This window comes from Antrostomus carolinensis, unplaced genomic scaffold (genome assembly GCF_000700745.2).
Source record: "Antrostomus carolinensis isolate BGI_N321 unplaced genomic scaffold, ASM70074v2 scaffold29767, whole genome shotgun sequence".
Lineage (NCBI taxonomy): Eukaryota > Metazoa > Chordata > Aves > Caprimulgiformes > Caprimulgidae > Antrostomus > Antrostomus carolinensis.
This window is the reverse complement of record NW_010325777.1, coordinates 465-14,923: the sequence shown is the minus strand read 5'-3', so window position 1 is coordinate 14,923 and position 14,459 is coordinate 465. Positions and strand designations below refer to the sequence as shown.

The following is a 14,459-nucleotide window of genomic DNA, read 5'->3' as shown; positions in this document are numbered from 1 at the left end:
CCAGTGTTTGCTCGGGCTCTCGCTCTTCCAGAACTGTGGTTTTGGTTCAGGATTGTTGCTCCTCCAGGATCATTATCTGGAAACGATCCACTGGGTTGGTGGGTGGTGAGCAACTGAAACCACCACCCAGGCTTACAGAATAGGAACTGTGTTAAATACTTGGGCATATTTCTTCCCTTAGATTAAAGGAAAAACTTGACTTTGATTCAAGAAGGTGAGTTTGTTACACCTGAAAATGAAGTGAAGCAATCCAATCAAAAGTTATTTATCACAGCATCAATCTTTACTGACCACTGAGTTTTTCAGTAGACAAGAAGAATAGTTCTGGATTGACTTTTGTTTCTATACAGAAGAAACCCACAATCCCCGCTTTCTCGAATGACATCTTTCATTTCTTGCCAAGCAGAGTACTGAAATATAAATTTTAATAATGTATGAACAATTTAAACAGAATATTTAGGAAAAGAATGTAAAAAGTTTAATACTTTTTTTAAAAAAAGTAACATCAAAAAGTGCATTAGGAGTAAACCCCAGGTTCATCCAGTCATCTAGTCTGCAATATCACTTATTCATTTTCTCCTGTAACAAAGAGGTGAACATTTTTCTTGGACTGTAGCATTTGAGCTGTGCGATCTATGCCAACCACTGCAGCCAGTTTCTGAGCATCATACTTGGAGTAGAGCACTGTACAGGTCCAAGTAGCATCCACTGCATTGTCTCTGGCCTTCAGCATATTACAAATCTCACTGTAGAAGTGGGAGTAGGTTGGTAACTCATAGAAAATGAGGTTCCTAATGCCTTTTATCGTATACCTGTAGGAGGAAAAAAACCCCAAAAAAGTAACTTTGTTGCCCATTTTTACAAAACATGCATGTTAAAACATCAGTTCTATCTCAGCTCTTCCAATTGCCATTAACTTCAATGTACACTAGTTGTAGCTCATCTCTACAAACCCTGTGTCATAGACTGAAGCTAACACAGATGTGGAATTTAAGGGGGGGAACATCTAACACTGCCAGGCACAACGACTTCCTCTAAGGTACAGACCACCATCAAATTCTCCAGTATTCAGCCTCTTTGGCTTGGATTTTAAGACAGTGAACTTTGATCAGACTGAGTCTCATTAAACCTTTCACATTTGCCAAAACATCTTCTGCTAACAGGAAAAATTGTTCCATTAGGAACTTCTAAACAGCTCCAGTCAGGACACAGTAAATTTTCCAGGTGGCCTCAGCTTGCTGTATTGCATTATTGAACCAAGTACATAACCTTTCCCAGAATTTTATGTAATTATTGTGGCACAGACGAGCACAAGTAAAAGGCACAATGAATCCCATCATTGGAACTTGTCAGCACTTACTTACCTTCCTGAATAAAGTCGTGAGTCTACCAAAGTATTAGTCTCTGCAAAGGACTGCTGACAACATGTAACATTTTTAAAGTAAACTGAAAAGCTCTTACTTCAGTCAAAGAAGTCCTCAGAGAGGTTCAAGAGACTCAAAAAGCAATACAGCCCATCTACAATTAAGGTCAGACTCTACTTCCAAAACAGCACACATGCAACTCAAAGAAAAACTCAGTCCACAATTCACCTTTTGTAAAAGTGGAAGCGCTCAGTGAACAATAAAAACTGCTTCTCTCCCTTGAGAAAGAACCGTCTCGCTCTGCATACGCCGGCCTTTTTAGTGTATTCACAAATGTGAGTAAAGTTCAGGTCCTCTTTCTTGAAGTAATTTCGAAGACGCACGTAGTCAAAGTACGAAGGAACATAAATGAGCGTGTGGGACATGATGGCATCGCGGTACTCGGGCAAAACCTTGTCGATGAAAAACTGAAATCTGAGTTAAGAAAACAAGTATGTTTTAACCAGAGCCAACAGGAAGCTTTCCAATACTGATATGATCTCAAGCAGGAATATCACCAAACACAAGAGACTATGGGAGATTTTGACTACATTTTTCCTTCTTTAACTTAATAGAATTTCTACGCATGTAGAAGACAAAAGGCAAAGGTTTTATCAGTACCACACAGTTATGGCAGAGATTGGTATTCCCTTCCCAGACTTTATGCCCCAGCACCTTTGGGAAGCAGAAGTTCAGCATTTACCTCCACCTCTGCAGAGCCTAGCCTGCCCCTGAAGACTAACGAAGGCGTAATTCTCTGGGGGAATCACATTGTGCTCTGCAGGAAACAGCATGCTCAACCAAATCTGAAATTGCAGTCATTAGGGCACAGCAAAATAGTCAGGAACACAGAGTACCTTGCATCTATTACAGAAGTTAAACTTTCAGCCTCTAGCCTCCGAAAAACATGAGGGAGCTGGACCACAACGTGGCTAATGGAGCCAGTGAGTGGCATGTTGCGGACGACCACCTGTGAGAAGCAAGCAGGACATTTAGGGAAGCAGCATTTCAAAGGCAGCCACACTCCAGCCAGCTTTCTGCTCTTAACTCACATCTGCAAGCAGTGCAAGAGGCTGTTTTTAGGAAAGCTCCAATACAAAGCTACATTCACATATACACACACCACATCTGTTAAATATACATGACCACTGCTTATGCTCCAACTTCCATATATTTGAGATAAACAAATAAAGTTTTTACTCTTCCTGTTTCCTTTCAAAGTAATAGCAGCTTGTGCTTCTTATAAAGAGGGGAAAAAAAAGAAAGGTGAAGCAAACCCTCCACTTAACAACAACATAAATAAAACAAGATAACTTGTGTGTGTCAAATTAAGAAAAAACAAAATCTGATTTCTGACACTAAACAGTTACTCATTAAAGAAAAGAATCAAATGAGTATTGCTGCAAGAAGAGTAGCTCTTCATGTCTTTGGCACAGCATTGGAAATTGTCACGCAGTGTCATGGAGATTCAGACTGAAATACTTGGGTAATGGAAATGACTGGCACACAGTCAGTCTTTCAACTGAGTTATGGAATTTTTCCACATGTTGGGTCTTCTGTTCCTCTCCCCCTCCCTTACACCAGTGATCACAGAATCACAGAATGTCAGGGATTGGAAGGGACCTCGAAAGATCATCTAGTCCAATCCCCCTGCCAGAGCAGGAACCTAAATGAGATCACCTAGAAAGGCATCCAGGCGGGTCTTGAATGTCTCCAGAGAAGGAGACTCCACAACCTCCCTGGGCAGCCTGTTCCAGTGCTCTGTCACCCTCACTGTAAAGTAGTTTTTTCTCAAGTTTAAGTGGAACCTCCTGTGTTCCAGCTCACACCCATTGCCCCTTGTCCTATCACTGGACATTACTGAGAAGAGCCTGGCTCCATCCTCCTGACATTCGCCCTCAAAAGCAGGCTTTCATCTCATCGGTGAACTCACCTGCCCCACGTAATTGAAGCAGTGTTTGTTGAAGATGGAGTTGATCTGGGGATTCTGGAGAGCGCTGAACAGCAGCGTCTGGCGGTAGTACTTGGACCAGTTATTGAGGTTCATCATTCGCACTCGGGAAAAGTCTACCCCGTGGGAATCCAGAGGCAGCAGGTTAATGTGCTTCATCAGGTGCTACACAGAGAGATGAAAACACATCACTACAGACTGACATCTCTGCACCCACACTGCCAGAGCCTTAACTGCAGCAAGAAAGTGGGCAGGGACGAGCAAGAATATTGTATAGAATACAAAATAGCAGTGATCTCCCAGGACACCACTGTCTGGTATTTATTGATTGCAGCAAGATCAATTTACTTGATTTCCTCCCACAGAACTGAAAGCTACCACCTCTTTAGGCATCAGTAACCTTTGCTTCCAGTCTTCTCCCATGGGGCAAGTATAATGGATTTGTTTGTATTAAAGTCAATCGTCCCAAGGTTTCTGAGCTAAAATAAGCTCAAGTCCAGTTCCCACCTATTCAGGGAGTTTGGGTACAAGTAAAGAAATTCACCTCATTTTGGCCTCACTGAGTGATGCCCAGGACTAGCATTGCTGCTGCCACATGGCAAGCAGTCACACCCAAAGGGAAACAAACCAGGAAACAGGCTCCAGGACTGATTCCCTGGATACCGTGTAGGCTGACGTGCCTTTCCTGTGACTCCCCAGCAGACAAGACACATTCTGGGCTCATTCAAAATGTACAGAAACACCATTCTGTCAAAATGCAGGGCGCGGATGCCTCAAAGGTGTTCCAACATGGAAAAAACCCTGCAACCTTTCAGAAGCCAAAAAGGATGGGTACTACTGTGTACTGGGCACAGTCCCAGAGCTGTATTTTCATTGCACGTACAGGAAAATCTTCACACTGTTGTCTTAACTTCAGCAGTGGAGACCAGCACGAGCTCCTATAGCTTTCTGGAGGAACCCGAATTAGGCTGTATGGATTCCTCACATGGCTGCAACCAGACTGAGACACTGGGCAGTCAGACAGCTGGCATATTTTCTCCCAGATGTGATTAAAGGAATCATTATTATCTCATCCTGCAAGATAATTAAAACTGTCCAAAAAAATCTCTGATGAAATATGCCACTAAACCACCAAATACTATGATTTATAGAGAACAGCTGCTGAATACTACCCAAAATCTGCAGAAAGAATATTCTTAGCATAAGGAAAATATCATAAGGGTGTAGGGAGGAAAAGGAACCAGCATACATGTCTGGAATCAAGTCAGTAAAAAAACAGCAATACTGTTCACTGCCAAAACCAAGTTATAACAGACTAACAAGAGACAGTACAGCACAAAAATTAATACATACAGAAAACGCACCAGAACATGTTCCCAGTTCTGCATCAGGTAAATATCTGCTTGATCAATTATGAGAATTTCTATTGATGACAGAAAATCAAAATCTCTCTTCTTCTCCCCCTCTGTGCCAATGATAGTCCTGATACCCAGGGGAGAGGCGATGATGATATCCGATGAGTAAAACGGTGCATAGAGTCTCATGCTCTTCTGAAGAATCGCAACCCCTGTGAAACAACAACCAACAGCATTTTCTTAGTTAAGGTCAACTACCAACCAGCTTTTTCTCTGTAACAGTAGCTCCCTGTATTTCCTCTCCCTTAACACATACTAATGATTACAGCTGGACAAAACCAACCTGAAATTCTTCTTTCCCTGAAAGGTGCCTACCCACCCCATGCCCATTTGAAAAGCATTTGGCAGACTTTTATCAAGTTCAGCAAACTCTCTCAGTATTACTTTTTTCCAGATTTTTCATAGCCTGGACACCATTTTTTAAAATGAAACACATTTTTTGTGATTTTCTGCTAAATAGGGGGATGAGGGGGCTGAAGAACTTTAAAAAAACCCCCAAACAAACAAACAACCAGCTGAAACAACTATTCTCTTCTCCCTGAATCCTAGACTTTGGTGGCTGCCATTAGGTACTATAGTAACTGTTACCTTAATCTGTCATGAAAAATTCAGTGTGGACCTCTTGACCACAACTGCCTTTATTCACACAGCCATGAGAGCTGCTACTAAAATGCAAAGGAAAAGGTTCTTCCTGTGATGACAACCGAAAGCACCACCAGCCCTGCACCTTCCGTGGCACTGCTTCTCACACTGCACGTTGCGGTGTACGTGCCAGACGAGCTTATGCATCACCTCAGGCTAGAGAAATTAAAAGGAAGGAATAACAGGAGTTTGCTGCCTATGTCATAACTACATGGCAACACTGCTAGGACCCACAGTTTTCTGATTGTAAAAATCCAGGTAGTCCAGACCGTATCCAAACCACCCACTACAGTTTGCCCAACAAAGGCGTCTCTTCAGCTTCTCTCCCTCTCTGTGTGAAGCCAGCTATCATGAGCACAGCTGAGGGCATCTGCAAGAATTTCATACAGACACCAACAGGGGCCCCTCCTGCTATCTATTTTAATCCAATTATTAAAAAAAAAAAAAAAAGGAAAGGAATGCACAAATGATTTAATTTCTAGGAAGAAGATATCACTTGTCACAGCATTTATACAGTTTAACAACACCAAGTCTTTTTTCTGTTTAAAAATGTGAAAGGGTGGTTTTAGTAAGGCATAACAAATGTGCTCCAAATTAGATCTTTGTGCAGAAGTAACAGGGTGTGAGGCACAGTAAGAAAGAATAATTATTCTGCTTCTGTGATTTGCTTCTGCCAGTAACAGCACTGAAAGTTTCTTCAAGCATTTCTTCACACCTAGTAAGTGGACCAAGCAGCCTGTGGTATGGGAGAGGACTGAAAGGAAAATTATTATGCTACTGAAAGTAAGATGCTCTCAGCCAGGAAGATATTCACTGGGGAAGGAAGAAAGACTGAGTGGGACCTGCTTGCATCTTCCACTGTATCATTGAATCTCCTGGGATGCCAATTTATCTTTCAAGGGGTAAGAATTTCAAAAGCTTCTGATCTGACAAGTTAAGTTACAAAACTGCCTACTCATCATGGCAGCTCCAGGAACCAAGCCACCAGCTAATTCTCTGCATACTGAGTTACTAAAACAGCATGAGATTACAAGATTATGAAGTAGTCTCAAATCTGCTGCTTGTCCAACAGTCCTGCTTGCTGGCTACCCCTTTGCTTTCATGGAAGCCACAGGCAGCACAGTAGAAAACTGCTTCGCTCAGTACTGAGCTTTAATTTTGTTTCAACCATTACTGATTACCAGAGACATTGTGAATAGGCTAATTAAACCCAAATGATTTTTTTTTAATAACATGAAAGACTTTGCTGCATAATCAAGGCTATCCTCCTTAAAATGAGGTGTGGGCAGTCCCGCTACAATAAAGCGATCATTGCATCTTAAGTGATTCTGAACTTGATGTGAAAATCATTACTTTTCTATTTTCCCTTCCTTTTTAAGTTCTGGCAGGGCAAGAAAGAATTTCAGAAAAATCCAAGTTGCCAGTGCAAAACCAGCATGAATACCACAGAGCCTAGAGTCTCACCAGAACTTCCAGCCCTGGTATCTCCGAGACATTTAGGAAGAACTTGTTAGTTCTCAGTTCTTTACAAGTTAAAAATCATCTGTTCAGCTGGTCTTTACCAATTCTGAAGTGGTCATCGATGTTGCCAGCAAAGACGGCTTCATAATCTTCAGGTCTTTTCAGGTTGGGAGGTTTTTCTTCTGGGTCAGAGCCAAACTCCCCTTTGAAGCGCTTTTTGTTACTTACATCTATTTTTCTTTTGTCATTTACTTCAAGAAGACTGATGAAAATATGCACAATTCGCAAAGCACATTCTCTGAAGGGCACTATCATCAGTACCTGCATAGATCAACAGTTATAACAGAATAACCCATAAAATATGAACGCTCACAGTAAACCGTATGTTAAGTAATTTTTTTGACCTAGATCTGCCCCCACAGGGTATCCCAACAACCACAGGAGAACAATCCTGACATGCAGCAAGGAGGGAGGATGCACTGGGACACGGTGTGCTCATGAAGAGCTACTGGCCAGCAGCTCAGTTTGGTTCCCCATCTCACACCCACGGTGCCATCACACTGGAATTGAAAGTTAAGCACGTTGTCCTGTTCTCCCCACCCCCCAAGCAAGCAAGAGCTCCCACAATACACAGACAAGGTCAATGGCTGGCTCCCAGGTGGGTGGCAAAAGTCTCTGCACAGCACTCTGAAATATAAATATCTAACTGGGGAGTCAACACAGAAACCAAAGGCATTTGTCAGATGCGCAGCAAACACTGAAACCCAACTTTTAAACTGCTCAACAGGTAGTTATCTCCACCAGTGACAGGCCTGAATCCACCTGGTTATCAACTAGAAGATGCCGTGAATCCAGGGAGAGGCTTGGTTTGAGGCCCACTCCACTATGACAGGTGGCCTTGACAATGGAACTGGGATTCCCCAAAGTCTCCCAAGTACAGAAAGATCTTTCCATGCAGGAGAGCCCTTAAAAGTGCCTAAGGCTAAAAAAATTTCTGGCACATCCCACACTGGGTGACAGCCTACACTACCTGCACAAACACCGAAGATCAATGTGGAGGCACTTTTCTGTAGTGGTAGATTTAGAAATGGGAGCAGGAAAAGGTGACATGTCAGTCTGTAGTGATAGGGGGACAAAGAAAAAGGTAAGTTAATCTCATGGCTCAGCACAGAAACAGCCCAGCTAACAACCCTGTGCTCACTGTCCTCGCAAGGTGCTTGCCCTGGCCATGGTAGATGACTTCCAAGCATGCTAAAGGGATGTGGAAAGGCCCAGGAACATGTCACCTGAGAGAGCAGCAACAGAAATACTTCTGGATAATCTACCAGGATGTTGCCCAGACAGCCAGGGTGGGGATGGGGGAATCACATTAGGGAAGCCTTCTTACCTTAGGGCGAGTGAGCCCCTGATCCCTGTAGTCGTCCTTCTCAGTCCCTGGCTTTTGGTCTCTTCGTTTGGCATTGTTGCTGAGCACCTGGGCATTTGCCTTCAGAACATGGTTCAAGGCATGCAAGCAGTAAGCATGCCGGATTTCTTCTCCATTTGTTAAAGCATTTCTTTCTGGATAGAACAAGTCCCGGTACGTATTCATGATACAGAAGAGTTCTCTTTGTAATGGGGTAAAAGAGGAATTGCTTGGTTTGTTCACAGAGGACAGAAATTGCTTATTCACTTGTGGCCAAGTGGATTCTAAAGGCTTGTGAAGATAAAGCTGTTTCACATCAACTTCTTTGTCTGCTTTCAAAGTTTTATGTTTCTCCAAAGTGGAAGAAAAAGTTAGTTGGCCCAGCCTTGGCCACTGAAAAACAAAAACAAACCCAAAGAGGAGTCATAAGTGCCAAACTTGGTGCACTTAAAAGCACATCACCACAGCTGGCAACTGTGAATGAATTTAAAGAATTTCAAGTTCAGGAAATTTGAGAAATATCTTTTCATAATACAAGTTGAAACCTATTTTCAATATGCAATCTCTTCCTTAGAATCTACCAAGGTAAATAACAATAAACTTGAGCTCAGTAGATCCTGAATGTATTTTGCAGTGATGTGTCTGTAACTGTCCTCATTTTACAGATGAGAAAACTGAGGGAGGATTTTTCATTTCTGCCTAACCCATCCAGCAAATCAGTGGCACAAATCAGGGACAAGATGAGAATCCAGGAGTCTGACTACACTAATAGATCAGCCACACTGAGGTACTTTGTTTAAATACTGAAACAAGATCCCATTAGGGAATAAACCCAGAAGTTGTGAATCAGCTGCTAACTGCAATCTTGTTGGATCTGTCTCATTTCGAGGGCAAAAGCTATCAGTGTAATAGGGGGAAAACTCTACACTTTAAGCCTTCTGCTATGCAAGTTGTCCCTGTCTAGGTCTGTAAAGTAGCTACACGTAGTTAAGCAAAGATAAATCATGCACTGCTTCAGGTGGCACTGGTATTTTTGGCCACCATATTCCAAAAAAGAAAAAAAATGTATTTTTTTTTAAATCACAGCTTTCTCTCTGACTGACTAACCATTGGATATCTTCCAACGAATGTCACCCAGCATATGGCTGACCAGAATGCAAGGCAACTCTCCAAAACAAAATCAGATGTGAAAAAGTTAGGAAGCAAAGGTTTGTCTAAAAATGAATACTTTGAAAACCAATATTCTCTCTCAAGCACTGAGGTGGTTTCCTGGTACTGTAATTCACCTTTTGTTTCCAGTATTAACAATATAAGTATTAAATTCCCCTTCACCAGGTTGTAAATGTGTACAGAGATACAGCCACCTTGAAGCAAGAACGTGAAAGGGCATCACAAGTACTTTTAAGACTGTACCTTGTCACCTCACAAGTTCAGTTGCAGAGCACATCCCTGGTGTCGAGCTGTTACCACTGAGAAAGTCTTGTTTCAATCTGGTATCGAGAGTACAAAACCTGAGGTTTTGGGTCTACAGATCAAACTCTAAAGCTATGTGTTTTTCAGATGCGTTGCCATATGCCTACATAACAGACTTTAGATTTCAACTCTTGCCCAGCACTAAGTGAAAAAGAAAACACTTCAGTAACAACACAGGGACAAAATCTTGACAATTCCAGTGCCAACAGCTAATAATAACAGTTATGAATCTACTGTGGTTATTTTAATCCAAGCATCTTTAGGAACTCTGGATGGCTAAAGAACCCAGTTACCTTGCTCTGACTTGAAGTTTTAGGAAGCGTAGACATTTTTTCTACTTCTTTTTCTTCAAGTTCTTTGTCCATATGCTGTTTAAATGGATCTGTTTATACAAACAACAAAACAATATCCTGAGAATGACTTAGCTAACACTGGAATCGAGTTTCAGAACACCAACACCACAATTAAAACTAGTTATTTCTAAGCACTTGGAGATGAGAGAAAAGATGTCAAATTCTCTTTACAGGAACAGAGAGAACAGATTTGACAGATTGCTTTTTTTTAAAAAAAAAAAAGGAAAAAAAAAAAAAAAGCAGAACTTATGGCAGTACTGGAACTTTAAACCACAAAACAAATGTTGGATAGGAAAGCATTAGGTAGTAGAAAACATTGTGCCAATTTTCTGCCTTGAGCTCCGACACATCCATCCCTTGCGGGTGAAATAGGCTGTCAGTAATAAAGGCCCAAGTGAACTTACTGCCCTTAATTTATAAACAGTCTGGCCCAGGGCTTTGCATCTTTGGACAGTGATATTAATACAGTTTGTGACAAAACAGAGAAAGATTAGACAGGTTTTGGGGAAGGGAGGCAAAAATTGCCTGAAGTGAGCAAAGTCTGATTTACCTAATCAGCATTTCTTTTTGGAAAGGAAAGGAGAGGCGAGGAACTGTAAAATCATATTATATTCAAAGCCACTGGCACGCACAAGTCGCATGCAAAGCTTATTTTGAAAACCAAGCTCTGTACACTGCTTGCAGCACAGCAGCACTCACTTCATAAAGAAAACTAATTTGAGAACACTAGTGCTTGCCAAAGGATATCTAGCCCACATACAAGTTACCCAGGCAAAAGTTGAGATATTAGCTAATTATGACACTGTTGAGAATATCTTCCCAGCAACACAAATGAACATGGTATCATTTCACTGTAACACAGGCCCTCTCTTCTGCTGAGTTTTACCAATTCCAGCATTTGTCAGATAAAGTAGAGGGAAAAATGTGAAGCATTTTGAGGAATTCTAGTGACCCCAGAACCAGAGCAGAAATCCATCCCTTTTGCTATCTTAGGTGACTCATTTCTGTAACAGATCACAAAGCCACTTTCAATCTACAGGAACCCACTGAAAAGTAGTGCATCATTCAGAGGCTGAACAAAGCTGTTAGGATACTTAGCATGCAGTTGGAGAGCTATGGTTCTCATTAAAATGCAACGCCAACAGCCTAAGTAATATTCTCATGGTAACAAGAACGAACTGTTTTTTCTATCACATGGCCCTTTGATGCTTCCACGCGTTTCATGTAGCAGCGAGGCTGCCTCGCAGATCTAATGTCAGCTGCTGCTCCAGGATGACAAGCCAGCATCACTAGGGATGCTACAAACATATTTCTCTCTCTCAAACTAAGCCATCTGAGATGAAAACCGCAGAGCATGAAATATGAATAGAAGCTCTGCAAGTGCCAATGTGTGCCATATCACTGAAGGACCACGCACCCGAGCACACAGTTATTTGTGTTACACGTGGTGGGGCGACTCCCAATGCTGGAGCTCAGATTGCACCCACCAGTGCACTGCAGCATCGAGATTCTGGGTGACACCCCTAAAAGATACCACACAGCTGCTTCACTGACACCTCATCCCTTCCTGATCCTGGCACAGTCGGACTCCACTGCGTAACCTTCAAAATTCAGAGAGTCCTGAGCATTTGTCTAAATTACTGTGGCTGCAGCAAGCTTCCCAGAATCTCACCTCTAACACCACTGAGTCATGAAGGACGCCCTCATAGGTCAGCTTTGTGATTATCTCCCGTGCTGTCTGTGCCAAGAATATCTTCCACAGTCAAGCACAGGCTTGCGGGGCCCTTCATATTACACTAGCTTTTTAAACTACTGTTAAAGTAACAGGACAAGATAACCCTCTCCATGCACATTTCTAGTTCCTGATATTTCAGGCTCTATTGGTCATAACAGAAACTACACACAAATCCCAGTCCACAGGGGCTACAGAAAACAAACAGTTCAGCTACACATCTGCATTAGCACTAAGTGTCCCTTATGCAACCAGCTCACATGTGGGCAATATAATGAATAATGTAGCAGAAGAACTCAGAAGCCATATAGCTTATCATTAGGGTGTTTGGTAATTTACACATGTTTACAGATACTCCTCTAGAGGCAGATCACTAAACACAAACATACTGTATTTTACCTTCTGAAAAGGCTTGTGAAGAACTGCTGTCTCTCTCATCTGCATTGCAATCTCCACTCTCCTCTTCCATGAAATTGGTTTCCAAGCTAAATTCAGATTCATGTTTCACATCAGTAAACTCCTCAATTACTCCATGACTTGGGTCACAAGAGGTATCTGCACCATCAGCCTGCTTCTGGGTAAGCGTCTTCTCTGCTGTGTCTGTACCTGTGACTTTAGTTGGAGAGAGAAATGGGTTATATTTCCAGGTTTACATTCTCCCGGGAAAGTTACCACCTTGCTGGCTAGGCTGTCCCCTTTGTGTTAACAATTTTTTTTCTCCCAATACTCTATCCCAAAAGATAAAACCAGACTTTGTGTTCTATAGTAAAGACAACTTTTGGCTAGCATGCCAAATGTCACATAATATACATGAGTTTCCCCAGAGAAAATTAAAGAAATAACCTATTCAGGGAATACAAGCTGTAGTTTCCAAAGGCCCCAAATAACTGAAAACAATAAAAAGTTGCTTCCTCTCTCCCACACTTTCTTATCAGACTTCATGAATGAGAATGCCTCATCATATGGGAGGAGGTTTCCTTCCAATTTACATATTCTTTCCTCTGCTCTGAGGCAAACCTGTCCCTCCTCTCGGTGGCAGCAGCCAAGCCAGATGCTGTGTGAGAGAACAGCTTGCGTCTCCCATGAGTGGGTGAGAACCCCTGGTATGCTGCTCCATGTGGATTTCCTCTGTGCTGCCGCACAAACAACATCTGAGGAAGCAGCAGCAGACTGTCTGCCAGAAAATGAGCACAGCTACCCTCTCCCCTGCTAAACCCTTCAGCAGCTGCTGCTCCCACCCACATGGAGGCAATGGAGCAACAGAGTCTCCAAGCCAAGAGCACCCAGACAACAAGCCAGTCTACCCTGGCTAAAAACATACATTATTCAAACTTTCTAACTGAAACAACATTTACCAAAGCAGGGGAAAAGACCAACTACCTTCTTCCTGGTCTGGTACACCGTTCTTAGCTCCTTCATCTCCATCTGCTTCTTCGGCCTCCTGGGATCCTTCACTGTCCATTTCTGTCTCACTTTCCTCAGCTTCTTCTGATTCACTTTCATCTTCTTCTTCCTCACTCTCAGACTCAGGAGAGGTCTTCAGGGTAGCCAGAAGCTTATGATACACAGAGACTTGTTCCACTTCAGTCTCCGAATCGCTTTCTGCACTTGATTTATCAGAATTCTCAGACTGGAAGACAAAACATGACCTTAACACCAACAACAGTAACACTCTATTAGGCAGCAGACCAGTACCCTCACCTCTACTTCCCATGTTATGATTTCCCTCATAAATGGTAAATGGTACCTCAGTACCCTTTACTCCTTTCTTAGGTCCTTTCAGCCCAAAAAGGAAAAATCTGTAAATGTGATATAAATGCACAAAATTGCTAAAGGAAACAAATGAATAATTAATTTTTCTACATGGAAACTTTGAAGTCTTTTATTAATCTGATGATAAAGGAGATTATCAAATCCTGACTGAGGGAAAAGTAAAGCACTGAAGATCTGCAGAAGAGGAATGAGCATTAATGTATTTCTTCATTCAACAACAAACGAAACATCTCCTAACTTGTACAACACTCAGCTTATTCATTATTAAAACAACTTAAAGCATGATTTACTCTTCACTGTGACTAATATGCAAAAAACCCAGGAAGAGCTTAGTTCCTGCTGCTTCTGCCCTCTCATGGCATTACAGTTTTGAGTCAGACACTATAGAGAACAATTCAGAGCCATAAAAAAGTCACATTCACTTTTTTCCTCCTAAACCCAGGTTTTCTGAAGGGATCAACTTAATCAGCCTGAATAACTTGGTAATGTGAAATGCTAAGTGTTTCACTTCATGGCACTACACAAAAATGAAACTAAGGAAGAAATAAAAATATTACCAGTTCACAGACTTGAGTTGCTTCTGGTCTTCCAGAAACCCTGAAAAGAAAGCACTGAAATATCTTACTCTGTCAATGATGTCATACACAGGATGAAAGAGATGAGAGGGAAAAGGAATTGATGAGTTACACAAGTCTTAGCGAAGTTAAAAGAAAACTTAAAATCAAAGCATCACACAATTCTCACTAAGAAAACAGGTCACCCTCTCAGGGGTTGCTACACTCAAGCATTATAACTGATCAAGACGTGAAAAGTTCTAAAGCAGAATCTGGCTTTAATCAGAAGACGAGATG

The 14,459-nt window shown here is 41.9% G+C and overlaps 1 protein-coding gene across 1 annotated transcript; it reads right to left on the bottom strand.

The window, feature by feature from the left end:
* Positions 1-274: 274 nt before the first annotated feature.
* On the bottom strand, positions 275-14,205 carry UTP25 (UTP25 small subunit processome component; the record flags this gene model as incomplete). Its single annotated transcript, XM_029085810.1, has 11 exons — positions 275-812; positions 1,593-1,838; positions 2,261-2,373; positions 3,337-3,519; positions 4,719-4,921; positions 6,974-7,193; positions 8,260-8,670; positions 10,044-10,132; positions 12,235-12,447; positions 13,216-13,465; positions 14,166-14,205. Coding segments are annotated over 11 exons (2,215 nt in total), but the record flags the coding sequence as incomplete, so codon positions are not given.
* Positions 14,206-14,459: the final 254 nt, after the last annotated feature.